The 27,332-nt window shown below is 46.8% G+C and overlaps 1 protein-coding gene across 2 annotated transcripts in view; it reads left to right on the top strand.

Moving 5' to 3' along the window:
- Positions 1–27,332, top strand: part of map2k7 (mitogen-activated protein kinase kinase 7) — a 100,608-nt gene that overhangs the window by 22,465 nt on the left and 50,811 nt on the right. Inside the window, exons 2-6 of one of the 2 annotated variants that reach the window (XM_072564006.1) lie at positions 11,391–11,438; positions 15,197–15,341; positions 17,950–18,016; positions 24,261–24,374; positions 26,594–26,713. In XM_072564006.1, coding sequence (XP_072420107.1) covers positions 11,391–11,438; positions 15,197–15,341; positions 17,950–18,016; positions 24,261–24,374; positions 26,594–26,713 — 494 coding nt within the window. The remainder of the gene's footprint in view (positions 1–11,390; positions 11,439–15,196; positions 15,342–17,949; positions 18,017–24,260; positions 24,375–26,593; positions 26,714–27,332) is intronic. The other variant, XM_072564007.1, reaches the window with a different exon arrangement.

Genomic DNA, 27,332 nt, shown 5'->3' with positions numbered 1-27,332 from the left:
CAATGCAGAAAAGATTGACTAGGATGCCACCCAGACTGGAAGGTTTGGGTTATAAGGAGAGGTTGGATAAGCTGGGACTTTTTCACTCGAACGTAGGAGGCTGAGGGATGATCATATAGAGATATATAAAATCATGAGAGGCATTGCTAAGTAGATAGTCTACAGCTTTTCCATGGTAGAATAATCTAAAGCTAGAGGGCATAGGTTTAAGGTGAGAGGGGAGTGATGGCGAAATGTTTTCTTACACAGTGTGGTGAGTGTCTGGAACAGGCTGCCAGAGGTAGTTGTGGAGTGTTACTACACAGCAGTAATACCCCTCTGTTAATTCAACCAGACACCCAGAAAAGTTCACCTCAGCTCGTAATCTGTTAAAATCTGAGTGACAGAAAACTCCCAAATTCCACTATTTAAGGAAAATAATATCAATTTATTTTTTAACTCTGAAAGTGAACATTAAACAACTATTTGCAAATCGAAGTCCCCTTTTCTCCTAACTGCTTATTGTCTGCCTCCAACTCGATAACAATATGCTGTTCCATTAAGACACTGGTTAAAATTACATCAACTTGATTTCAAAGCCCCACACCCGCTGTTGACTTTGACGTCTGTCTTCTTCTGGTTGAAGATCTCCCTAGGTGGTCTTTCTTTTTACTGAGAATATGTTGATAGCACGACTGCCTCACAGCACCAGAGACCCAGGTTCGATTCCAGCCTCTGGTGACTGTCTGTGTGGAGTTTGCACATTCTCCCTGTGTCTGCGTGGGTTTCCTCCCACAATCCAAAAGATGTGCAGGTTAGGTGAATTAGCCATGCTAATTGCCCATAGTGTTGAGGGATATGTAGGTTAGGTGAATTAGTCAGGGGTAAGTGTAGGGAAATAGTCTGAGCGAATATTCTTCGGAAGAACAGTGTGGACTTGTTGAGCCAAATAGCCTATTTCCACGCTGTAGGGAATCTAATGTTTCATATGCAAAGATACCTTTTGATAGAGAGTGTTTCCTAATTTCTTGGCTCTCTCTCGATGGCAGTTGCTCTCTCTCCAGTTTTCAAAACCCCCGCATATTTATATCCCCAACATCAGGCCGTTTCATTGGTTCAATATTGGCAAAACAATAAATTCAAACTTGATTAGGTTTTAGTTTCCTGGGGCATAATTTAAACTGATTAGTTAAATTTGAATTGTTGTTGAAACAGCAACCAAAACTCAGGTACCCATTTCACAGCTGAATGTGACATATTTTCAGTTTTCCAGTACACTCTGAGACTGCCATCTAGTCATATATACAGGTGCTTGTAATCTCTCAGTTCAGAATAGCATTCACTCTCTCTTAAAGGTATAGTACATGCCTTGACCTTCGTAACAGAAGCAAATACAATTTTGTTATTTAAGAACCATTTAGGCAGGTACATAGATGGGATAGGTATGGAGAGATATAGACCAAAAGCAGACAAATGGGATGAGTTTAAATTGTGAAACCTAGGTGGCATGAGCAAGTTGGGCTGAAGGGCCTGTTTCCATGCTATAGACCTTTCCGACTCTTTCCAAAACTCCTGTATGGCATTGTACTCTGCCATCCTTCAGGACTGGGGAGTCAGGTACAGTGCGTTGAAATTGTATTATCTCTTCAGAATTCTTTTAAAATAGATTGAAAAAAACCCCACTGAAAATGACCCTCGCACCAGCACTGGCTAATGTTCAGACAGCAAAGCTCAGTCACACGCACACACCATCAGTGCACACGTTTGGAAGGTTTTAATTGTTTATATTCTTGATGGTAAAATGAACTGCCTCATTTTCACCAGTGTGATATACAGTATTACAGGGATTATAGATAGGTTAAGTGTCAGAGAAATTACACCAATAAGTTAGAGATCACAAAGCACAGTTTGAAGTGAAATTGATGAACAGTTTATTAGTACAGCAATATCGCAGAAGAGTAATTGACTAAGCTGAAACAGCAGAGAGTCTGTCCAGGTAGCTGAGAATTCACACCCTCGAGCTGAGAATGAAGCCGGGTTTTATAGGAATCTTGTACGATAAGGTTAATTAAAATGGGGAATGATACAATGTGTTTGGAAATGGAGTAATCTAGTTACAATGATGCTAATCGGAAAACAGTTATCAGATGAATGTCCTGATTCTCGATGCAATGCAACATCCTGGCAGTATCGATGTGATCAGGAGATTCCAGTTCTCTTTGCTGGTAGGTGAGAATCTCTCTTTTGAATTAGTTAAGGTGCTCCCATTGTTCCTGTCCAGGGAGTGGGGTCCTTGATGGTGCCTCTGCATCTGACCTGTTCTTTATATGGCTTTGGTATTGCTGGGTTATGATAGTGCCCTCGGGGCTTTGGGACAGCTGTGTTGACCGGGTATTGTTAGTGGGTGCTGGGGAGCGTATTCCCCTGTCTGCAGGTGCTGAATGGTTTCACTTGTCAGCCTGTTTGGTCCCTGCTGAGGCATTCTGGGTGTTTCTGGAATAGTTTGGCCAAGTTTGCTTTCCTATGTTCTGTGTGGGCTAGCTATGGGTAGGCAGGGTGACAGATCTTTTCCCACATTAAGTTAGTAGACAAAACCTTACCGGCTGAAGGGTGATTTGAGAAAATGTGAGATTATGGATTTTCATAGCATGAATGGAAAAGCAGCATATTATTTATTGGAGGGAAGCAGCATACTTGTGTAGTGTACTGGGGTCTTGTGTCCTTATATTGGATCTCAATATCAACATACAGCAAATAATTAATTAAGTGAATGGAAAATTGGGCTTGATCAAACAATTGATGGAGAATAGGATATTGGTGGTGCATTCCTGTAAATTGTAGCTTTACATGAAGCACGGTTTCCTGTTGGATTAATGGTAAAACCAGAGCTAGATGTTTCAGTACAATTTCTATATGGAAAAGCCAACGTAAAAGTTGAAATGCTGTGCTGTACGTGTGCAGTTCCATGCATTCCTCACCCTGAAGTAAATTGCGAATTAAAACAAGGACAGCTGCAGTGAAGAAATGTGGCTTCATGCTTGCAGTGAGGTCTCAAGAAATTTACGGAGCAATACAAGTACAGTCCAATTTCCTTAACTACTGTATCTGTACATGTAAAGTCCTGTAGAATAAAACCCAACAGGGAATTTCTAAAGAACTAAATCCAAGGAGCCCCTCACAAATCCAAGATAAACAGCAGAGAAATGTAAAAAAACAGATTAAAATAAAGTTTACTTCAGTACCTGAGTCAAGAACTGTTTAGAAAAAAATGATTTTGACTGTAGAGAATAGACACAATGGCCATGACAGTAACAGCACAATCAAGGAACCTGTGAAGAGATGCACAATGCTGTAAGGTGTAGTCAGGAAGGAATGTAAATTACAATGAGGGAAGATGATATTAAGAAAAGCACAACTTTAAAGCAAAACAAACTTTAAAAGGGGAAACTTAAAACAAATTTTTGGTGAGACTATCAATATTTTTCTTTCTCATTTCTCTTTTGTTTGGTTTGGAACTGTGACTTGAAGTTAAGAGTTGCACTTTCAACAGTTGCTTGTTTTGAAAGCGAGAGAACAAAAGCTGATATTATCTGTTGGGAACTGCCCTGGAAAGTAATACAACCTATTTACTGTTCTAAAGACTCGAACAGTAAATTTGGCACGAAGCTATTGCTATGCTCAAGTCAGTCGCTGTTTGGATGGTGATTTAGTCAAAGGGAGGACCAACACTAATCAGCTAACCACGGTTAGTGCTGATTTAAAAAGGGGGGAGAATGTAGGTTTTGATCAGCTTTTTAGAGGAGGCTGCTGACAGTTCTCTTATGCTGTCTTCTCTGCGTTTATCAAATCGTTGAATGTTTTGAGAAAAGAATTTGGATCTGAAACTAAATATTTCTGCAAGATTGCTGAAGTTGTTTGCATTCACCAGTGATGTCAAACAAGATAAACAGTACAAACTGCCTGTGAACAATTCATTGTCCAAGGATTTCATGAGGCCTGGTATTCTTCACTTTAAATTGTTGAATTGAACTGGTGAATGAAATTTTGTTTTTAACTAATCCCTACAGCGTCTATCTGCTGATTTGCGTGTTTTTTTTTGTTTGTGTGTGGCAGGGATGTGGGTAATGATCAAAGAAGGTTGGATTTAGATTGTAGACATTAATTAGATTACTTTGTTTATCTTTGTTTTAGAATAATCACATTATTAATCATAAACTGTTACATTTTGTTTCAGTTATAAACTTGGTGTCCAAAATATGTTATTCATAAAGTTTGGTTAGGAGCATGAGGCAATTTTGAACACCACTGAATGTTTTAATCTAGTTGCAAACCTAGTGATAGTGAGACCGAACAGGTTTGGTTGGCATCTTTGTGTTGTAAATGAACAATTTCATTCTGTGTAGGGAAATTTTGTTATAACTACTGAGACCAGACCTTGATTACAATGTACAATTTTGGTCTCCTTGTTTACAGAGGGATATATTTGCATTGGAGGAAGTTCAGAGAAGGTTTGCTACGTTGATAGCTGAAATAAAAGGGTTGTCATATGAAGGAAGGTTTTGCATTGGTGAAACTTTGTTGGAAGAATCAGAGGTAATTGCATTGAAATATGGAAGATTGTGAAGGGGCCATGACAGGGTAGATGCTGAGAGGAGGATTCCCTTGTAGGAGGGTCTAATGTAGAAACATTCGAACATTTGACTTCTCAAGCCTGCTCCACAATTCAATCTGACCATTGTTAATGTTTGAGCTCAATACCCAACCACACCCTCCCCTCATAGTCCATAGAACTACGTCTGACTTCTTGAAAAGACAATGCTTTGGTCTCAACCACGTTTACTAGTGAATTCCAAAGGCTCCTCATCTCAGTCGGAAAGGTTTACCTCCTATCCTTAAACAGGGACTCCTGGTTCTGGACTCCCTCCCCCATTCGGATCTCCAGCCTGTCTAGTCCCGTTAACATTTGATAGATTTCTGTGAGACTCACCACCAATCTTCTAAACTCCAGTGAATACGATTGTAACCAACTCAATCTCTCCTGAAATATCTGTCTTGTCTCCCAAGGGACAGGGTCGGGCTCTCGGTCTGAATGGGATGCTCTCTGGAAGGTTGACATGCAGCCAACCCCGCCCCCCCAGCCCAGTGCAACCCCGCCCCCCAGCCCAGTGCAACCCCGCCCCCCAGCCCAGTGCAACCCCGCCCCCCAGCCCAGTCCAACCCCGCCCCCCAGCCCAGTCCAACCCCGCCCCCCAGCCCAGTCCAACCCCGCCCCCCAGCCCAGTCCAACCCCGCCCCCCAGCCCAGTCCAACCCCGCCCCCCAGCCCAGTCCAACCCCGCCCCCCAGCCCAGTCCAACCCCGCCCCCCAGCCCAGTCCAACCCCGCCCCCCAGCCCAGTCCAACCCCGCCCCCCAGCCCAGTCCAACCCCAACCCCCAGCCCAGTCCAACCCTGCCCCCCCAACCCAGTCCAACCCCGCCCCCAACTCAGTCCAACCCTGCCCCCCCAACCCAGTCCAACCCCGCCCCCCAACTCAGTCCAACCCCGCCCCCCAGCCCAGTCCAACCCTGCCCCCCCAACCCAGTCCAACCCCGCCCCCCAACTCAGTCCAACCCCGCCCCCCAACTCAGTCCAATCCCGCCCCCCAGCCCAGTCCAACCCCGCCCCCCAACTCAGTCCAATCCCGCCCCCCAGCCCAGTCCAACCCCACCCCCAACCTAGTCCAACCCCGCCCCCCCAACCTAGTCCAACCCCGCCCCCCCAACCTAGTCCAACCCCACCCCCAACCCAGTCCAACCCCGCCCCCCAACCCAGTCCAACCCCGCCCCCAACCCAGTCCAACCCCGCCCCCCAACCCAGTCCAACCCCGCCCCAAACCCAGTCCAACCCCGCCCCCCCACAACCCAGTCTAACCCCACCCCCCAACCCAGTCCAACCCCGCCCCCCCAACCCAATCCAGCCCAGCCCCCCAACCCAGCCCAACCCCGCCCCCCAACCCCACCCACCAACCCAGTTCAACCCCGCCCCCCCAACCCAGTCCAACCCCACCCCCCCAACCCATCCCCCAACCCAGTCCATCCCCGTCCCCCTAACCCGGTCCAACCCCGCCCCAACCCGGTCTAATCCCGCCCCCGACCCTTCACCCAATGTAGTTCAACCCCGCCCCCACAACCCAGTCCAACCCCGCCCTCCCAACCCAGTCCAACCCCGCCCTCCCAACCCAGTCCAACCCCGCCCTCCCAACCCAGTCCAACCCCGCCCTCCCAACCCAGTCCAACCCCCCCAAACCCGGTCCACCCGTCCCCAACCCAGTCCAACCCCGCCCCTCAACCCAGTCCAACCCCGCCCCTCAACCCAGTCCAACCCCGCCCCTCAACCCAGTCCAACCCCGCCCCTCAACCCAGTCCAACCCCGCCCCTCAACCCAGTCCAACCCCGCCCCTCAACCCAGTCCAACCCCGCCCCTCAACCCAGTCCAACCCCGCCCCTCAACCCAGTCCAACCCCGCCCCCAACCCAGTCCAACCCCTACCCCAACCCAGTCCAACTCCGCCCCAACCCCGCTCCCCAGTCTTTCCCCGCACCAAACCCAGTCCAACTCCGCCCCCCAACACATTCCAACCCCGCCCTCATCCCAGTCTAACCCCACCCCCTTCCCAGTCCAACCCTGCCCCCATCCCAGTCCAACCCTGCCCCCTTCCCAGTCCAACCCTGCCCCCTTCCCAGTCCAACCCTGCCCCCTTCCCAGTCCAACCCTGCCCCCATCCCAGTCCAACCCTGCCCCCATCCCAGTCCAACCCTGCCCCCATCCCAGTCCAACCCTGCCCCCATCCCAATCCAACCCCGCCCCCAACCTGGTCCAACCCCGCCCCCCAACCCAGTCCAACTCTGCCCCAACCCCGCCCCCCCAACCTGGTCCAACTCCGCGCCCCCCGACCCAGTCGAACCCCGCCCCCCCAACCCGGTCCAACCCCGCACCCCCAACCCGGTCCAACTCCACCCCCCAACCCAGTCTAACCCCGCCCCCACAGCCCAGTCCAACCCCACACCCAACCCAGGAACTATGAACCTGCACCCAAGGTCTCTGTTCAGTAACACTCCCCAGAACCTTACCATTAAGTGTATAAGTGCTGCACTGATTTAGCTTTCCAAAAGGCAGCACCTCACATTACCCATCTGCCACACCTGAGCCCATTCGATCAAGGTCACATTGTACATTGAGGTAACCTTCTTCACTGTACTGGCATCCTCCTCCTCCTGAATAAAGACAGATGTGATGAACTCACTTACCAATGGCCTCTGGCTTGACATACAGATTGCCCCTTTATCCCTAATAAGCCCTTCTCTTCATTGGCTATTCTCTTCTCCTGGATAGCCTTGTTCAATGCCTTGGCTTTCTTCCGAATCTCTCCCGCCAGCGTTTTCTCATACCTATCTTTTCGCTGCTAATTGCTTTCTGGAGTTTTCTGCTGCACCAACTCTTGAGCCATGAATTAATCTGCCCTAGTCTCTCTTTCTGTTCTCGCTAGCATATGACACCAGGAGTAATCTTGAGGTTCTTACCTACTGCCTCGCTCTCTGAACTCTAAATGCAAGACCACATTCCTCATTCTACCTTTATCGTTGCTGCCAATGTTAACCACAATCTCTGTCTTAGCCCTTTCCCTCTCAGTGACATCTGACCCTGGCACCAAAGAGGCAACACACCATCCTGGAGTCATGTCTGCAGCTGCAGAAGTACCTATCTGTCCCCTAACTCATGAATTCCCTACTGTTATCACTTGAGCTTTCTTCACCCTGTCCTCTTGGACTGTCTGCCCTTTGTGGTGCACTCCCTTGAGGTACCTGCACCCTCCTCAGTTTGCAAATGGAAAACTGATTTGTTCATTCTCCCCTTTCCTCCAGCTGTTATGTGACCACCCTTTTAAACGTGATATCCATACCGTCTCAGTCTCACGGATGTCCTGCAGTGTGTCCAGCCTCTGCTTGAGCTCTGAAACCCGGAGTTCACCTTTGTGCAGTTGGGAGCACTTCCTGCACACATGGTCAACCTGGATGCATACTTGTGATAGGATGCTCCTAATGCCCTAACCTGCCATTATAAAACTTCTTTAGTCTTGCCTAAACTTCCTTAGTTTTACTAGCTAATGTTATCCCTGAATAATTTTACACTTGTTAAAATAACTGCAGTTTATGAGGACGTTCTTTGGTAGTTTCCTTACCAGTCAGTCTGTTTGCTGCTTTCCTGTAACATTGCTCCGATTTTGTTTGCTCATTCAGAACCAATAGCTTGTATACTCACTGCTCCATTCACCTTCCTCACAGGCTCAGAGTCCTGGGCATATGGGCCCAAATTCTGGCCTGGAACGTTTTATACTGCCAGTCCATGCCCTCCCTGAAGGCTCTGACTCCCAGGTAAGGGGGCCCCATTCCCTGAGTGTAAAGGTTTGTACTCACTGCTCCATCCACCTCCCTGGTAGGCTCCCGCTCCCAAGTAAGTTGCTGATGATCAGCAGTAGACTGATGGGTTTTTAATAGGTAGGATTGGATCTGTCCTGTTTTTTGTGGACAGGACATGTCTAGCCAACTTTCCAATGCATTGGCTAGATTCCAATATGGTTTTGTTTTAGTAGCTGTTTGGGATCTGTTCTAATTGAGATTGGCTCATTCTGGAAGACATATCCTCAGGAACAGGTGCTAGATGGACATTGATATTCCAGAGCCGGGAGTGTGGTGCTGAGAAAGCACAGCAAGTCAGGCAGCATCAGAGGAGTAGGAGAATTAACGTTTCAGGCATAAGCTCTTCATCAGAATTCCTGATGAAGGGCTTATGCCCAAAACATTGATTCTCCTGCTCCTCAGATGCTGCCTGACCTGTTGTGTGTTTCCAACACCACACTCTCAACTCTGATCTCCAGCATCTGCAGTCCTCACTTTCTCCTAATTGATATTCCAGACCCAGAGTACATTTTGTGCACTTGCTATTCTTGGTGCTCCTTTCAACTGGTGTCCAACATGAAGAAGGCAGGTAGACTGTAACTAGCAGCAAGTTTCTGGGCTCAGGTTTGACATGATGTTTCAGGACTTCGTGGAGTCAAAAGTCAGTGTCAAGAAGTGCCAGGGTTGCTCGCTCCAGACTGTATACCACCGTACTGCTGCCTCTGGCAAGGATTTGTTGTGTCAGTGGGGCAGGACCTATTTAGGAATGGTGATCAGTTGGAGATATCAGTGTTAGGTGTGATTCAGTGAGTATGGTAAGGTGAGGTTGCTGGTAGCATTAAAATCTGGGATAACTCTCTCAATTTTGGAACAAATTAAACTTGAGAGGGTGCAGAAGAGATTTCCGAGGATGTTACTGGGACTGGAAAGTTTTGAGTTGTAGGGAGAGGCTGTTTTCCTCCTGGACCGTTGGACACTGAGAGATGATCTTAGAGGCTTATAAGATCGTGAGGGTCATGGGGAGGGTGAATAGCCAATGTCTTTTTCCTGGGGTGGGGGAGTCTCAAAATAGAGGGTATAGGTTTAAGGTGAGAGGGGAAAGACTTAAAAGGGACCTGAGGGATAATGTTTTCATGCAGAGGGTGGTGTGTGTGTGTATGGAATGAGCTGCCAGAGGATGTGATAGTGGCTGGTATAATTGTAACATTTAAAAGACACTGGTTGAGTATATGAATAGGAAGGGCAAATGGCACTCGGTTAGGTTGAGATATCAGGTTGGCCTGGACGAGTTGGACTGAAGGGTCTGTTTCTGTGCTGTATGACTCTAAGTCCCCCAATAGTATCAGCAAGTTTGACCTAGAGACAGTACAGACTGCAGATGCTGGAAGATGTGGAGCTGGAAAAGCACAGCAGGTCAGACAGCATCTGAGGAGCAGGCGAGTCAATGTTTTGGGCTGGAACTCTTCATCAGGGCAAGTCTGACCTGTCAGGTTTACCATTGACCTCAATACTGAAGGTGACAATGTCAGGTCGTCCATCCGGTTCTGTTCTTAATCTCCTGCAATCTGCAAGTCGCTTACTCAGCAATTTCAGAACCCAGTTAACAGCTAAACATGTTGCTAAGAGTCTGGAGTCAATCAAAACCAGAACGGGTAAAAAGGGCAGAGGACACGAATGAGTCACAGTAATTTTTAAAACAGTCCAGCAGTTTTGTGACCAGTGCTACTCACCTGGGTTCACCTCTTTCTTTCAGATTTATTAATTAATTGAATGTAACTTCCTTCAGCTGCTGGGGTGGGCTGCAAAGTTGTGCCAGTAGAGGATAACGATAATGTTGATGTGTGCTTCTCTATTTTAGTGTGTCCAAGCATAACTTTGTGTTAACGTAGGGCAGAAGCAGAATGTCCAGAAAGTGGAAATGGGCCTCGTGGCATTGATTCATCTCCACACCAGGCAAATGATTCACATCCCATTCACCCAGCCTGGTCCTGTATCCATCTTGATTATTGGCATGGTTTCGACCTTTGCCACCTATGGTGGTCAGTGAATCCAAGCAACACAATGCAAAAGACCTCATGCGCTGTGTTCTGTAGAATAGGTGCTTGTACATGGAGGAGGTGGAGAGGGAGAAGGACTGTAAGTGTGTGTTAGTCTGGTGGCTATCCTTTGTGTGTAATCCTTTGGCTATAAATTCTATAAGCATGATCATATTCTTCACAACCCCCTGATGAAGGAGCAGCGCTCTGAAAACTAGTAATTCCAAATAAACCTGTTGGACAATGGCCTGGTGTTGTGGGATTTTTCACTTAATCTGTTTGGGTATTGTGGAGAGCTATGTTGTCTAGTGGTACACTATAAGGAGCTGCTCAAGTCCAGTTAATCCAACCTGCTAGTGTTTCTTCCTCTTCCATTACTTGTCCTCTGTCGATGTTGAACATACACATTGAGAGTTGACATCCGTGTGAAATTACAAATAAGAATGACTTTATTTTAACAATTATGTAGCAATTTCTTCTGACTCTAGTTCTGTACTGAGTGAACAAATAAAATAAAGGTTTAAATGTTGCTTTTCTGTCAAGGAGGAAGAAACTTTGTGATATTTTTAAAATGAGCTCTTATTTTGCATTCCGGAGTGATATTCTCATATTAAAGCAGTTGATGTGGGGAAGGTTTTTCACGATCTGAGTATTGAGGAAAGTGAGATGCAGTGGCCTGGTTTTGTAATTGATGGTGAGCAGATAGTTCACTTCCTGGACTCTGGGTCTCCCCTGTGTCGTGCCAGGCTCCTGCTGTGGGATGCAGAGACTTCAGAGTGTATGAATTCACCCATTTGCCTTTTGCCTGTCACTCAGCTCTTATGTTTCATTGCTGATTTCATTCCTGAATGAATTTAATTTATCCGTTAATAACTGTTTTATGTTTATGCCAGAGTTTTGGTACATTATGATTTATCCAATTTTCCTTTTCCTGATCCAGTTATAGTGATCACTCTAAGCCCTGCTCCTGCCCCATCCCAACGAGCAGGTACCAAATCTCTTATTTATCATATGCACCTACCTAAGTTTCTCTGTTCCCCTTTCTTGCTGGTTTATATATTGTCTCCATGATGTTGTGCATTCTGCATTCTCAAAATTCTCTTTCCTTGCTGCAGTTTTCTACATTTTTCTCTTTCCTATTCTTGTTTCTCTCTAGTGATTTTCAATGCTATCACTTTTGCTCTCCCTCACTTATTCTCTCTTTTTACTTTTATTCTACCTTTTCCTCTTATTTTCATTCACCCTCTCATTTCACTCCCCCCCCACCCCCTTGCTTTCCACGTCTCTCCCCTCTCTCCCTTTCTCATGCTCACTTTCCTTCTCTCTTGTTCTCATAAGACCATAAGATATAAGCAGAGTTTGGCTGTTTAGCCCAATGAGTCTGCTCTGTGTTTGATCATGGCTGATATGTTTCACAACTCAGTTCTCTTAACTTCACCCTGTAACCCATGACTTAAATATGCTCAGTGCCTTGGCCTACACAGCCTTCTGAGACAATGATCTTCACAGACTCACCATCCTGTGGCTGAAAAGATTCCTTCTCATCTCTCATCCCTTCAATCTGAAGCTGTGTCCTTAGGTCCTGGTCTCTCTCACTCGTGGAAGCACCATCTCCATGTCCATTCTAACCAAGCCTCTTGATGTTTGGTCAATGAGATCCCCCACTCATCTTGCCCCAATTAAAATATTCTAAGCTTATATTCTTCCTACCAAAATGCATAACCCATGCTTGCCCCCATTGTATCCCATCTTTGCCCACTCCCCCACCCTGTCCAAATCCTTCTGCAGCCTCCCCACTTCTTCAATACCTGTCCCTCCACCTATCCTTGTGTTATCAGCAAATTTAGCAACAATGCCCTCAGTTCCTTTGTTCAGATTGTTAATATATAATGTGAATAGTTTGGTCTGATGATGATCCCTGTGGAACTCCCGCTAGTCACCAGCTGCCCTCTTGAAAAAAGTCTACTTTATCCCAACTCTCCATTATCCCCTCTCTCCCTCTCATTCTCTCCCTCTCATTCTCTCCCTCTCATTCTCTCCCTCTCATTCTCTCCCTCCCATTCTCTCCCTCCCATTCACTCCCTCCCATTCACTCCCTCCCATTCACTCCCTCCCATTCACTCCCTCCCATTCTCTCCCTCCCATTCACTCCCTCCCATTCTCTCCCTCTCATTCTCTTTCTTTTCCTGTCATCCTGTTTTTTGTTATTCCATTCTTTCATTCCTTCACTTTGTTTCTGTCTCTCTAATTACTGTTTCCCTCTTTAATTACCCACTTCCTCTTCCCTCTGCTCATTATCCTGATCATGTTATTTTACTCACTACTCAAGCATACACTGGAGAGACTGATCTCTGGCTGATGCATGCTCTTTTGTAGTTCTTAATGAAATGGCTGCTCTTGTGCATGACCACAGCATGCAGTCTTGGAATTTATCCTGTAGCATGACTGAGATAGAATGGCACGGTTATTTTTCTCTCCACACAATGCAAAGAGATGTACACGTGCAAATTTATGAATGGATCTTCTATTTTCTAGATGTAGCAGTTTTGGAAGCAAATCAACCAAGTCATGGAGTGAACCAGCGATCATGATATTTTCTCAACTCTATCTAGCTTTGTGACTGGTTCCCATTGCTAAACATTTTTATTGTGTTTTCCCCCTTAAACATTTTGTTTAGTTTTTCAGTAAGTTAATGGCTTGTGTATTCTGTATTGATTACAAAATTATTTTTGCTTCCCCCCCCTGCTAAAAGCAGCCTCTGTTTTGATGTGTTTCATGAACGTGTCAGTGTCGATGGGTGAGTATTTCTCTCACCTTGGTGTCAGAACGTTGTTCAGTTTCCAACTCAGAGACTTGAAGCAAGCTCAAGGTGGGCACTTTAATGGAATACTGAGGGAGTGCTGCTCTGCCAGAAGTGCTGTCTTTCAGGTGAAACATTAAACAGAGGCCTCTTCTACCCTGTTGGTGGATGTGAACTATCCCATGGCACTAATGAAAGAAGAGCAGCACCATTTTCTCTTGTTCCCTGACAGATATTTATCCCTGAATTGAAACAGATATTCACAAGCACTAGAAAATAGGAAAACACTTCATAAATTTGCCCAGTATTGTTACAATTGCATATAATCTTCTTTTCAGATTTTACAGTACAGAGAATATTGGTGAAGATTTGGTTTGTATGTGTTTTATATTGTGAGACTCCTTCAACCTGCAGGCTGTGTAACCTAATCTCCCTCACTGTTATGGTCACCACCATCCTGTAGCTGCTATTAAATAAAAACATCGGAACACTTATCGAATCTTTGTGCTTATTGGATATAATGGATTGCCTTGGCATAGCTGGCTGCCTACCTAGGGAAATGTCAAGGGAGTGAAGAACTGATAAATGCTTAAACTCCACAAAGTCTTGTCCCTTATTTTACTATCCTGGCAGTTTCCAGACATTTGCTACAGATGCTAGCAAGTTTTGGCTAGTTTATTTGAAATATTTCATGGCTTTGGGTTCCTTCTCAGTCCTAGAGTCATAGAGATTACAGCACTAGCCAGTGCTCTCCAAGATATTTTCCTGTCTCTCCTGAAGGAACTGAGTCTTGATGTTGGGCCTTGCTGACTGTGACTGCCAAGGTGACTGTGATAAGCTGGCCTAGCCTAGTGCGAGGGCACAACCTAATCCTCTTCCCCTACTCCCCCTCCCACCCAAACAACATTTCAACATGGGACACAGACCATGGGCGGTGGGAGGTTGGTGGGGGGGGGGAAGAATAATCAATAGCAGGAACCTTAGGAAGGCATGAAGTTGTGGGTTACAACAGTGAGGGATTGCTGCGGTGAGGGAAGCAATTGGGGAAAGGGGGGTAGGGTAGAGTATGAGGAGGGAAGAGTGGTGCAGGACAAAACTGTTACAGAGGTGAGAAGGGATGGAATTTGGACAAACTTGCTGAGCTACCTTTTCTGGGTGCAAACCAACCGGCTCCTCACCCCTGCAGCAGCCCCATTGTTCCTGCTGCCCCTGCATTCCCTTTCACACACAATTCTATTTCACTCTGCCTTTGTTTCCTTCTCTTAGCTTTCCCTCCCACCTCGATCCCTCTCCTCCCCTCGCTCTCATGTTCTCTACCTCACAGCTTTCTCTTTTGCACTGTATCCCCTCAAGCCCTCCCTTTTATTCCTTCTCACTGTTGCTGTCACCCCTCCTGCACCTGCCTGTTCTCCACCTTGTGCTTCACCCTCTCTTCCCCCCTCCTCCTCGCCCACTCTCCCCTCACACCCCGCCTTCTCTTGACGACTTCCTTACCCCTCGCACGCCCTCTTACCCCCACACACACACACTTCCTCTCATCCTTTTCCCACGTGCATGTATGCTGTCCACCCTCTTCCATTCTTTGTGTCCTACCCTCTGTCTCCTGCAGGTGTATGACCTCCTCTCACCTCTACATGCCCCCTTCTGCCCATCTATTTGCCTGCACCCCTGCATGTGTTTTCTCTTTCTCCACCATGCATGGCTTCCCTTTATCACATGCAGGCCCAACCTCAGTCCTCATGTCAGGATCTCTCCATCCCACTGCTCCATGCACAGCTTCCCTGCTATTTACATTTGCTGTTGTGCGAAATCCCTGCACTGTTTACTTACCAACTAGCCAGCTGGTACTCTGGAGGTGCTGAATTGACCAGGGTTTCTGTGTCAGCCATGTTTGTGGTGTGGGGATGTTTGTATACCATGTAATAGTTGTGTTTCTTTACTTTCAGCTCTTCAGCTTCCTTTAGCAAATGATGCTGGCAGCCGGTCATCTTCATCAGAAACCTCACCGCAGCATCACCCAGCCCCATCGCGCCCTAGGCACATGCTCAGCCTCCCTCAGCCTCAGTATCTGTTGCAGAAGAGCATGGAGAGGTAAGAAAAGACCTCCTTCACCATGTCAGCTCCAGGATAGGCCCTTGCTGTATGCCTAAGTTGTAAGTGAGTTCATGATTTTGGGTTGTGACTGAAGAGTTAGTTCTGGCAGCAGCATGGATGTCCACAGTACTGGCAGCTCGTGGTGTTGTCCATGGTGGCTAGCGACTCCACTGTAGCCTTCCCTGGGGCAATACAAATGCTGGGAGGTTGGTCATCTAAATTGGCAGCATGTCATCCTTGTCTAAACGTAGCACAGCTTGAGCATAAATCCAAGCGAGTCACCATTATCATTGTCCCTCAAAGGAATGTATCAGAATATTCAGGTTATTTCACATCAGTTGAACACAACATGAGGCTGATGTCAATGAAACTTAATCAATCAAGTGACCAGACTGAAAGTGCAGTCAACCCCTGTTAGTGGTGTACACCAGAGAGGTGAGTTTGACCTCCAGAGACAGAGCACTTGGTTGTGAGGATATGTCAGAAGTAACTCTTCAGTAATACACCTATATGCTGGGACAGTGGGTTAATCCTGTTAAATCATGGAAATATATAGAAAGTCTGGATGAAGACCAGTTCAAAACTGATGTCAGGAAGCACTTCCTCACGCAGTCACCAATTTCCTCTCGAAAGGATAATTGGAGTAAAACTTATGGAATTATTCTGAAATTATGGAAGGTCCTGGACAGGGGAAATTGAGGATTCCTGTGCAAGAATGACCTCCCTTAGCTGCATTTGAAAACAAGGAAGTTCTGTTAAACCCGCACAAAACGCTGGGTCAACCTCAGCTGGAGTATTGCTTTTCATTGTGGGCAGCGGGCTTCAGGAAGAAAGGACAGCCGTTAGTAAGGGTGCAGAAACGATTGACAAAACAATAGACCGAGGGATGAGCAGTTTCCAAAATGGGTAAGTTGGAGATGCTGGACCTTGGAAAAGAGACGATTGGCTAGAGGTGGTCAAAATCAGAATGGGTCGAAAGTGAGGAGATAGAAATTCACTGCTTCCGTTAGTGAAGGATTGAGGATGAGATGGCAGAGATTAAAGCAAAAAACGTAAGAGTGACATAAAGAAAAGCCTTTGCATGGAGTATGTGGTTAGCATCTGGAATGTAATGTGGTAGAAGCAGGGTTTATGGATGCAGGGAATTGGATGATTGTCTGAAAAGCCGTAGGTACACTGATTGTTCAGAGGGTCAGCACAGACATAATGAGCTGATTGGCCTCCACGTGTGCTGTGATTCCATGATTCTTTGACCTTGGTGTTGAGTGGACAACAGGGAACCTGTGGATGTGGTGTATCTGGATTTCCAGAAGGCATTTGATAAGGTGCCCCACAAAAGGCTTTGCATAAGATTGAGGTGCATGACATTATGGATATGTGTTAGAATGGATAGAGATTGATAAGCTAACAAACCAGAGAGTGGGGATAAATGGGTGTTTTTCTGGTTGGCAGTCAGTGGCTGGTGGTGTGCCTCAGGGATCGGTATTGGGACTGCAATTGTTTCCAATGTACAGGATAAATTTGGAATTGGGGAACAGGTGTCATGTGTCAGAGTTCACAGATGACACTAAGGTGAGTGGAAGAGGACACTAAAAGTCTGCTGAGGGACAGAGATAGATTAAGTGAGTGGACAAGGGTCGGGCAGACGGAAGACAAAGTTGGTAAGTATGAGGTCATCCATCTTGGTAGGAACAACAGCAAAATGGATTATTATTAAATGGTGAAATGTTGGGTATCCTTGTGCATGAATCACAAAAAGTTGGTTTGCAGGTAATTAAGAAAGCAAATGGAATATTGTCCATCTTTGCTAGAGGGATGGAGTTTAAAAACAGGGTGGTTATGCTACAATTGTATAGGCTGCTTGTGAGACCAAACCCAGAGTATCCAGTTTTGGTCTCCTTACTTGAGAAAGGACATACTGGCACTGGGTGGGGTGCAGAGGGGGTTCGCTAGGTTGGTTCCACAGCTGAGAGGGTTGGCTCCTGAGGAGAGATTGATTAGACTGGGACTAGACTCACTGGAATTTAGAAGGATGAGGGGCAATCTTTTAGAAACATTAAATTAGGAAGGGAGTAGATAAGATAGAAACAGGGAGGTTGTTTCCTCTGGTGGGTGAAACTAGAACGAGGGGGTATGGCCTCAAAATAAGGGGGGAACAGATTTAGGGCTGAGTTGAGCAGGAACCTCTTCACCCGAAGGGTTTGTGAATCTGTGGAACTGGTGTTGTAGCCGTTGGGGCTACCTCGATGCATGTTTTTGAGGCAAAGAGTGATGTTTGAAGAGTAAAGGAATTAAGAATTCTGGTGAGTGGGTGGATAAGTGGGGCGGAGGTCACAAAACAATCTTATTAAAGGGTGGAGCAGGCTCAAGGAGCCAGTCGGCCTACTCCTGCTCCTCGTTCTTAGGTTCTTATATCTGTTGAGTAAAGCTGAATTTGACATTTATTTCACAAGATATTTTAGTCGCACATGTTTGGGGTGAAATGCTGTGTGTGTTAGGATGGGTGGTTTGCACTTGCTTTCTGAGCAAAGAGCCTGATGTTTGTCATTTGATTTGAGTTTTCCAAACTTCTCAGTGTGCGTACCTATCTTGTTTCTGTTCACAGTATAGAGATTGAGCAAAAGCTGCAGGAGATAATGAAACAGACGGGGTATCTGACAATAGGAGGGCAGGTAAGTTACATGGATAACACGTGACAGATTTAACATGTCAATCCTTCATTTTATCAAAACAATACAGCCCCAATGTACACTCAGCACTGTTACAGTCTGTAGAGAAAGCAGTAGTAACAGGATTAGGCCATTGACCTCTCTGAGTCTGTTCTGCCATTGTGTTTAATGATTTCCACTTCCATTTCTGAAGAATTTCTTGACATCACCCTGACTGTGCCAGCTGTAATTACCGTCACTTACAAAGAGTCTGTACCCTGTTCAATCTGAGCAGTCTGGAAACTAGTGGGTGGCACGGTGGCACAGTGGTTAGCACTGCTGCCTCACAGCGCCAGAGACCCGGGTTCAATTCCCGCCTCAGGCGACTCTCTGTGTGGAGTTTGCACATTCTCCCCGTGTCTGTGTGGGTTTCCTCCGGGTGCTCCGGTTTCCTCCCACAGTCCAAAGATGAGCATTTTAGGTGAAATGGCCATGCTAAATTGTCCGTAGTGTTAGGTAAGGGGTAAATGTAGGGGTATGGGTGGGTTACGCTTCGGCGGGTCGGTGTGGACTTGTTGGGCCGAAGGGCCTGTTTCCACACTGTAATGTAATGTAATGTAATCTAATCTAATCTAACCTATACTGTTAGGTTAACCTGGACTGCATCTAAAATATCTTTCAAGGTGTTAATAATGGGGATTGTTTTTCCCAATTCATTCACATGAGCTTAGCTGACTGGGCCAGTAGTAATTGCTCACCCATATATGCTGTTGTGAAGGAGATTATGAACTGCCAACATGGTGAGTGGCTTGGAGGGGAGCTTGCAGGTGGTGGGGATGCTGTGTCAGGAGTCTGAATGAACTTCTGTAGTGCATCTTTAGATAGTGCATCCTGCTCCTCCCAAGTGTGGTGGTGGAGAGAGTGAATGTTTGTGGTACCAAGCCCATTGAGAATGTTAAATGTTTCAGTAAGGTCTTCTGTCATTCCTTTGAACTCTAATGAATACATGTCCTGCATACTCAACCTCTCCTCAATGGAAAATCCCTCCACGTTCAGGATTAATTTACTAAACCTTCTCTGGACTGCCTCTAACGCTTGTATACATTCTCTGAGGCAAAGGCATCGAAACTGTTCACAATATTTCGGCTTTGGTGTGACCAGTGCCTTGTTTAGTTGCAACAAGCGCTCCCTACTTTCCATCACCAAGAGTGGCTCGACAGCAGGACTACTGACTGAGCTGGTCGGGTCCTCAAGGACATCGCCGCTCGACTGGGTCTGCGGCAGGTGGGGAGGGAACCAACAAGAGGGAAAAACATCCCTGACCTCACCCTTACCACCTGAAGTCTGAGCATCCATTAGGCACTCTGTGGACTATCAATAGTGGCCTCAACAGCAGAAGAACTGTACTCCAACATAATCTGCAACTTCCTGGCCTGGCATATCCTTTACTTAGCTATTACCATCAAGCCAGGGGATCAGCCCTGGTTTAATGGGAGTGCTGGAGGACATGCCTGGAGCAACCTAGTGTCAAACCTGGTGAAGCTACACAACAGCACCATGGTAGCATCAAGCAGCATAAGCAACAAGAGCTAAGGCCACAGCCACCAGATCAGCTCCAGGCTCTGCAGACCTGCCTGATCCAGTTGTGAATAGTGGTGGGCAATTAAACAACTCAACTGTCCCTGTCGTCAATGATGGAAGAGGCCAGCATATCAGTGGAGAAGCAAATGCAAAAGCAGCCGCAGAAGTGCCGGGCGGATGATCACCCAGTGGTCCCCAGCATCACAGCTGTCAGTCTTCAGCCAGTTCGCTTCCCTCCACGTGATCAAAAGAAATGACTGGAGGCACCGAATGCTGTAGGAAAGGCTATGGGCCCCAAGTGCATTCTGGCAATAGTACTGAAGACTTGTGGTCCAGGACATGCCACTCCCCTAGCCAAGCTGTCCCAGCATGGCTCTTACACTGGCATCTACCCAGCAGTGTGGAAGATTGTCCAGAACTATCCTGTACACAAAAAGCAGGGCAAATTCTATGATTCTAACAAATCCAGACTGGTTCATCACCACCCTATCAATCTTATTGTCAATCATTGTAAAGTAATGGAAGTTGTCATCAGCGGTGCTTTTAAACTACAATAATCTGCTCACGGCCACCCCGTTTGGGTTCTGCCAAGGCCAGTCAGATCCTGACCTCATTATAATCTTGGTTGAAGTATGGACCAAAGAGCTGAATTTGAGAGGTGAGGTGAAATGAGAGTGACCATCCTTGACATCCAGACCTCATTTGACCAAGTATGGTATCAAGGAGTCCTAGTAATGGGAATCCAGGCAAGCTGATTGACTGAAGTCCTACCGAGCTGACAGGACGGTGGTTGTAGGGGTTGGAAGTCAGTCATCCTGGATGCAGGCCATCTCTGCAGGAGTTCCTCAGGATGGTGTCCTATGCCCAACCATCTTCAGCTGCTTCAAAAACAGAAATTGCTGGAAACGCTCAGCAGGTTTAGCAGCATCTGTGGAGAGAAATCAAAGTGAACCCTTCCTCAGATCTCTGCTGCCAGACCTGCTGAGCTTTTCCAGCAATTTCTGTTTTTATTTCTGATTGACAGCATCTATAGTTCTTTCTGTTTTTATCTTCAGCTGTTTCATCAACCCCCCCTGCCCTCTGGGAAAGGAGGGCTTTAGTTAGAAAAGTAGGCTGGGACTTTCTTCACTGGAGCCTTGGAGGTTGAGAGTGACCTCAGAGGTTTATAAAATCATGCGGGGTATCGATAAGGTGGATAGCAAAGGTCTTTTGTCTCGGGTGTTGTCATTCAAAACTTTTTTAAGGTGAGAGGAGAAAGTTTTAAAAAGGACATGAGTGACAACATTTTTACACATGTGTGGTTTGAACTGCCAGGGTGGGTGCAGGTTCAATTCAAACATTGAAAAGACATTTGGGTAAGTACATGAATAGGAAAGGTTTGGAGGGATATGGGCCAAATGCAGGCAGTTTAGGAACATGGTCAGCATGGATGGGTTGGACCAAGTGGTCTGATTCAATGCTATAGGACTCTGTAAGGTCAGAAATGGGGATATTTGCCAATGTTCATCCCTATTTACAATTCCTCAGCCACCAAAGCAGTTGACATTAAAATGCAGCAAGACCTGACTGATAACGGTTAGTTTAAGGCACTGCACTGTGGTGATGTCCTGTCGACAAGGTGACTTACACACAACCACAACCAGCTTCCTTACCGCTTGGCTGTACTTCAACCACAGGAGAGTGCGATCACTCTTCACCCCCCCCCTCCCCTCCCCTGGCCTGGCCCAGCCCGGCCCAGCCGAACCCAAATCCCCAGCCTTGTTCATTTTTGTCCATGTTTGATATGATTTGATGTCGGAGCTGAAACTGAGGCCTCACAGAACGACTCCCTCCCTCCCACCAGTATATTATCCCTCCAGCTCTGCTGGCTCTGTCCTGCTGGTGGGCCTCAATGATATGGTGATGGTGTTGTCTGTGACCTTGGCTATAAGGTATGATTCCATGGTTATGACTGTTTCAGGCCGCTGCTCGACGGGTCTGTGGGACAGCTCTTCCAGTTTTGGAACTGACCCCAAAGAGTTGGTAAGGAGGGCTTTGCAGGGTCAGGCTCATCCACCCCCCACTTCTGGCTGAAGGTTTCTGCGGACGCTTTTGCATTTGCTTCTCCAGTGATGTGCTGGGTTCTTCTATCATTGATGACAGGGATGTTTGTGGAGCTGCCTCCTCCAGTGAGTTGTTTAATTGCCCACCACCATTCATGACTGGATGTGGAAAGGGCTTCGTTGCAGTTATGACCTCTCGTGCCTCGGCCAATGCACGGTGGGGTTGGCAGATTTCATTCTCCTTTTGAGACTTTTTGCCAGTTGACGCAGCTGAATGGTCAGTTTGCCTGTATCAAGAGGACAGTTATGAGTCAGCCACAATGGTAAAAAGGAGGCAGGTACATCCACAATATTTAAGAAGCAACTGGATGATAGCTTAAAATGCTGGGGCATAGTTACAGAGTCATAGAGATGTACAGCACAGAAACAGACCCTTCAGTCCAACCCGTCCATGCCAACCAGACATCCCAACCCAATCTAGTCCCACCTGCCAGCACCTGGCCCATATCCCTCCAAACCCTTCCTATTCATATACCCATCCAAATGCCACTTAAATGTTGCAATTGTACCAGCCTCCACCACTTCCTCAGGCAGCTATGGACCAATGACAAGTAAATGGGATTAGTCCAGTTTGATGTATATTGGTGAGCATCAACATGGTGGGCTGAAGAGCCTGTTTCTATTTGTGTGTGTGTGTGTGTGTGTGTGTGTGTGTGTGTGTGTGTGTGTGTGTGTGTGTCACACAGGCCTCACCACATAAGGACAACAGTTTCCCTTGCCTTAAACAACCAGTTTTAATGACAGGTGACACAATGGTTAGCACAGCTCGCTCACGGTGCCGAGGATCCAGGTTCAATTCTAGCCTTAGATGTCAGTCTGTGTGGGGTTTGTATGTTCTCCCCATATCTGGGTGGGTTTCTGCCCAGTGCTTTGGTTTCCTCCCACACTCCAAAGATGTGGACATTAGGTGAGCTGACTGTGCCAAATTGCTGTGTCGTGTCCAGGGATATGCAGGGTGGGTGGATTAATCATGGTAAATGTGGGGTTATGAGGTTAGGGTGTGGGGATGCTTTTCACAGGGTTTTTGCAGATTTGTTGGACTGCTTGGCCACTTTCTGCACTGTAGAGATTCTATGATACAATGACAGTGGTTTCACAGTCATCAGACTTTTAGTTACAGACGCCATCTGTCATTGTAGAATCTGAGCCCAGGTCCCCAGAACATTTCCCGAGTCACTAGGTTGCCAGCCCAGCAGGAGCACCACGATGCCAATGCTTCCTTAACACTGGGCACCTGTACTGGAATCACGCTGAGGTTGGCATTCAGAGCACCAGGTGCCAGTGCTACATTTGACATTGGGAGAGGAGAGATTGCCACCTGGAGAGCTATGAGCCAATGCTGGAATTGGCACTAGGACATCTGGAGATTCCTGATAAAGGGCTTTTGCCCAAAATATCGACTCCCCTGCTCCTTGGATGTTGCCTGACCTGCTGTGCTTTTCCAGCACTACTCTAATCTTGACCAGTGGATCTGAGTCCAAGTCCTCAAATTAGCACCTGGAGGGTCGGATACAAGTGCTGGGATTGAACTGGGAATGTTGGGATTGGCACCTGGTGGGTCAGATACCAGTGCTGTGATTGAACCAGGAATGTTGGGATTGGCTCCTGGTGGGTCAGATACCAGTGCTGTGATTGAACCAGGAATGTTGGGATTGGCTCCTGGGGGGTCAGATACCAGTGCTGGGATTGAACTGGGAATGTTGGGATTGGCTCCTGGTGGGTCAGATACCAGTGCTGGGATTGAACCAGGAATGTTGGGATTGGCTCCTGGTGGGTCAGATACCAGTGCTGGGATTGAACCAGGAATGTTGGGATTGGCTCCTGGTGGGTCGGATACCAGTGCTGTGATTGAACCAGGAATGTTGGGATTGGCTCCTGGTGGGTCGGATACCAGTGCTGTGATTGAACCAGGAATGTTGGGATTGGCTCCTGGTGGGTCAGATACCAGTGCTGGGATTGAACTGGGAATTGAACTGGGAATGTTGGGATTTGCTCCTGGAGGGTCGGATACCAGTGCTGTGATTGAACCAGGAATGTTGGGATTGGCGCCTGGAGATCTAGGATTGTAACTGGGAGAGTTGAGTAGTGCCAGTGCTGGGATTGGCACTGGGAATGACAATATTTGTATGTGGAGATCTGATACTGGTTTTGGGATTAGCACTGGGGAGAATTGGATGCCAGTTCTTAGATGGGTAAACAGCTCACCCATGGCCAGTGTTAAGATTGGCTCTGGGACTACAAGGATTTGCACTGAGAGCGCTGCGTACCAGTGCTGGGATTGGCTTGGGAATGGGCTAGCTTCCAGTGTTGAAATCAAATCTGCAGGTATTCCCTGCCAGTGCAGGAGGGTGAAAATGCAATGTTTTCTTTTCACATTACAAATATGCAGTTATGTTATTTGATAGAAATGTTTATACTCTGGTAAATCAGTGAGCTCTCCTTGTATCTCCACACTGTTGATTTGTACACCGTCAGCTTTGCAGAGCAGTGTAATGTCATGTGATTTCTAATACAATGATGGGGTGTTGTGGTTTGGGTTACAGCAACCATCGCATGGTCACTTCTGCTTTGTGTCTTAATACCAGAGATATCAAGCTGAAATCAGTGACCTGGAAAATTTGGGCGAGATTGGCAGTGGCACATGTGGGCAGGTCTGGAAAATGAGGTTCAAGAAATCAGGACACATAATTGCCGTCAAGGTAAGTAAGGCACAGCCAAACAGATTAAATGCGGGTCTGTGTTTAGTCTGGACTGGTTATTGCTGTGATTGAAGAAAACATTTTTGTATGACATTTTTTTAAAAGCATGTCAGCATTTTCCAACTGAAATTGGGGCTGTAACAAACCTTATCGTTTACTGATGGCCGTGTGAGAATGTTGTCTTGTATCTCTTGAAAAACATAGAGTATTCTTCTGTATCTATTTTGATTTGGAGGTGCTGGTGTTGGACTGGGGTGGACTAGCTTTCAGAGCGCTGCCTCTTCACCTGATGAAGGAACAGCGTTCGGAAAGCTAGTGCTTTCAAATAAACCTGTTGGACTATAACCTGGTGTTGTGGGAGTTTTAACTTTGAACCTATTTTGGGCTGCATTGTAGTTTATTGAAATTACTGGTTCTTACCAATCTGTTGGTTTAAGTGTACCCGGGCTCACTGCTTTGTTATCAAAAAATGGCAAAACACAAAGTAGCCATTCAGTCTATTGTCCTCCTGCTGCCTGTTTGATAGAGGTATTCAGTTAATACCAAACCACTGCACTTTCATAATCCTGCAAATATTTCAACTGATTATTCAATTCTTTTTTGGTGTTCCTGCTGAATCTGCTCTCCCCCCACCTTTTAGACAGTCTGCTGCAAATCGTCACAGCTCTCTGCCTAAAAATAAGTCAAGTTGCCGTAGTTCTACAGGATCAAAGGGTTGCTGTCTCCTGAGGGAGATACGACTGGTGGTGAGTTTAACCTGAGGGTCACTGTACCTCAGGCGAGAGGTGAGGTTGAGAAGGTGAGACCTTTGGGGTAGACGCAGCCACTGTGGGAATTGAACCCATGTTGTTGGCGGTACTGCTATCACAAACCAGCTCACTGACCACCAGTAATAACACACATGTTGCTATGTTTGTATTGAGAGTAGGAACAGCTTGCCTGGCCCCTCAAGCCCACTGCATTTGTGGAATAAGATCACTGCTGATCTGCATTCAAATCTGCAAATCTCCACTCCTGCCACCACTCGAGAACCTCTTCCTCCCACCCCCTCTCCACATGCTTAACAAGAATCTGTTTAGCTCTGCCTGAAAAATATTCACCGGCGATGAGAGCATTTATTGCCCCATCCCTAACTGAAGTGGCTTGCTCAGCGTCTCAGTGGGCAGCTAAGAATCAGCTGCATTGTTGTGGATCTGGGGAGCCACTTGTAGGCCAGATCAGGTGAAGATGGCGGATTTCCTCCCCCAAATGGTATTAGTGAATCAGATGGGTTTTATAATAATTGGCAGTGGTTGCAAAGTCTCCTTTAGTCGAGCTTTTAGATTAGATTACTTACAGTATGGAAACAGGCCCTTCGGCCTAAAAAGTCCATACCAACCTGCTGAAGCGCAACCCACCCTGCATTTACCCCTTACCTAACACTATGGGTGATTTAGCATGGGCAATTCACCTGACCTGCACATTTTTTGGACTGTGGGAGGAAACCGGAGCACCTGGAGGAAACCCACACAGACTCAGGGAGAATGTGCAAACTCCACACAGTCAGTCGCCTGAGGCGGGAAATGAACCCGGGTCTCTGGTGCTGTGAGGCAGCAGTGCTAACCACTGTGCCACCGTGCCACCCATTTAATTCCAGGTTTCTCTTGAAATCTAATGTGACCACTTGTCACAGCTGGATAGAATAGATAGGGAGAAGCTGTTCCTGCTTGGAAAATAAAGGGCAAGTGGGCATATGTTTAAAGCAGTGTACCAGTGGAAACATGGGAGATATAAGGAAAACTGTTTTCACACCGTGATTAGTTAAAGTATGGAATGCATTGCCTGGAAATGTAGAGGCAAATTCAGTTGAGGCATTTGAGAGGGCAAGGGATAGTTTCTTGGGTTGTGCAGGGATATGGGGAAAAGGCAGAATTAGTGGTCCCGGAGCTGGAGCTGATACAATGGACTGAATGGCTTCCTTGTGCACTGTAACAGGTCTGGGATTAGGGTTTCAACCCACCATCTCTGCAGTATTTGAACCTGGAGTTGTGGATGACTTGTCCAGTGATTGTGACGACACAGCTGCTTCCACGTGTGTGACGCAGTGTTATACCTGCATTGTGCTGGAGGACACTTAATGTTCTTCCATTTTGTTCTGGAGGTTCGGACTGAGTTTGATGCCGAGCGGGAAGGTAAAAAGCGCACGTCCTTGATATTTTGATGTTTTGTTTTATTTACAGCAAATGCGTCGCTCAGGTAATAAAGAGGAAAACAAACGAATCCTCATGGACTTGGATGTGGTGCTGAAAAGTCACGACTGCCCTTACATTGTGCAATGTTACGGCACCTTCATTACCAACGTAAGCCCATTCTCAGTTTGCCTTTCTCTTTAGAGCAGTATGGCCAAAAAAGGGCAGTGCATGTCAGCTGATGTTCTCCACTCTCCCAGCTCAGTTTGACTTGGCAGGGGAAATTGAGGAGCTTCAGCCCTCCTGCTGATAGGGAGTGTGGGTCATCTAGGGCCACCAGCTGTCATGCACTGGAACTCACTTCTCGAGGAGAAAGGGAGGACTACAGATGCTGGAGATCAGAGGCTGAAAAGTGTGTTGCTGGAAAAACGCAGCAGGTCAGGCAGCATCCAAGGAGCAGGAGAATCGATGCTTCGGGCCCGAAACGTCGATTCTCCTGCTCCTTGGATGCTGCCTGACCCGCTGCACTTTTCCAGCAACACATTTTTCAACTCCCTTCTCAAGGCTTGGGAATGAATTACCCGTCCACCTTCCATGCTGGCTGTGACGTATAGACAGCAGACCATCGTGTGCCAACTGCAGCATGAAAAGCTGCTGATCAGATATATTAGAATCTAATCTGCACCATCAGCCAGCAAATTTCGATCATGGAAAATATGATTTAATTGGAATATACCCTGTGAGTAATCATCTGTCACATTGTGAGCATTTTACTATGGAACACTGCAAG

The sequence above is a fragment of the Chiloscyllium punctatum genome, chromosome 46 (assembly GCF_047496795.1).
Source record: "Chiloscyllium punctatum isolate Juve2018m chromosome 46, sChiPun1.3, whole genome shotgun sequence".
Classification (NCBI taxonomy): domain Eukaryota; kingdom Metazoa; phylum Chordata; class Chondrichthyes; order Orectolobiformes; family Hemiscylliidae; genus Chiloscyllium; species Chiloscyllium punctatum.
This window is presented reverse-complemented; position numbering and strand designations above follow the sequence as displayed.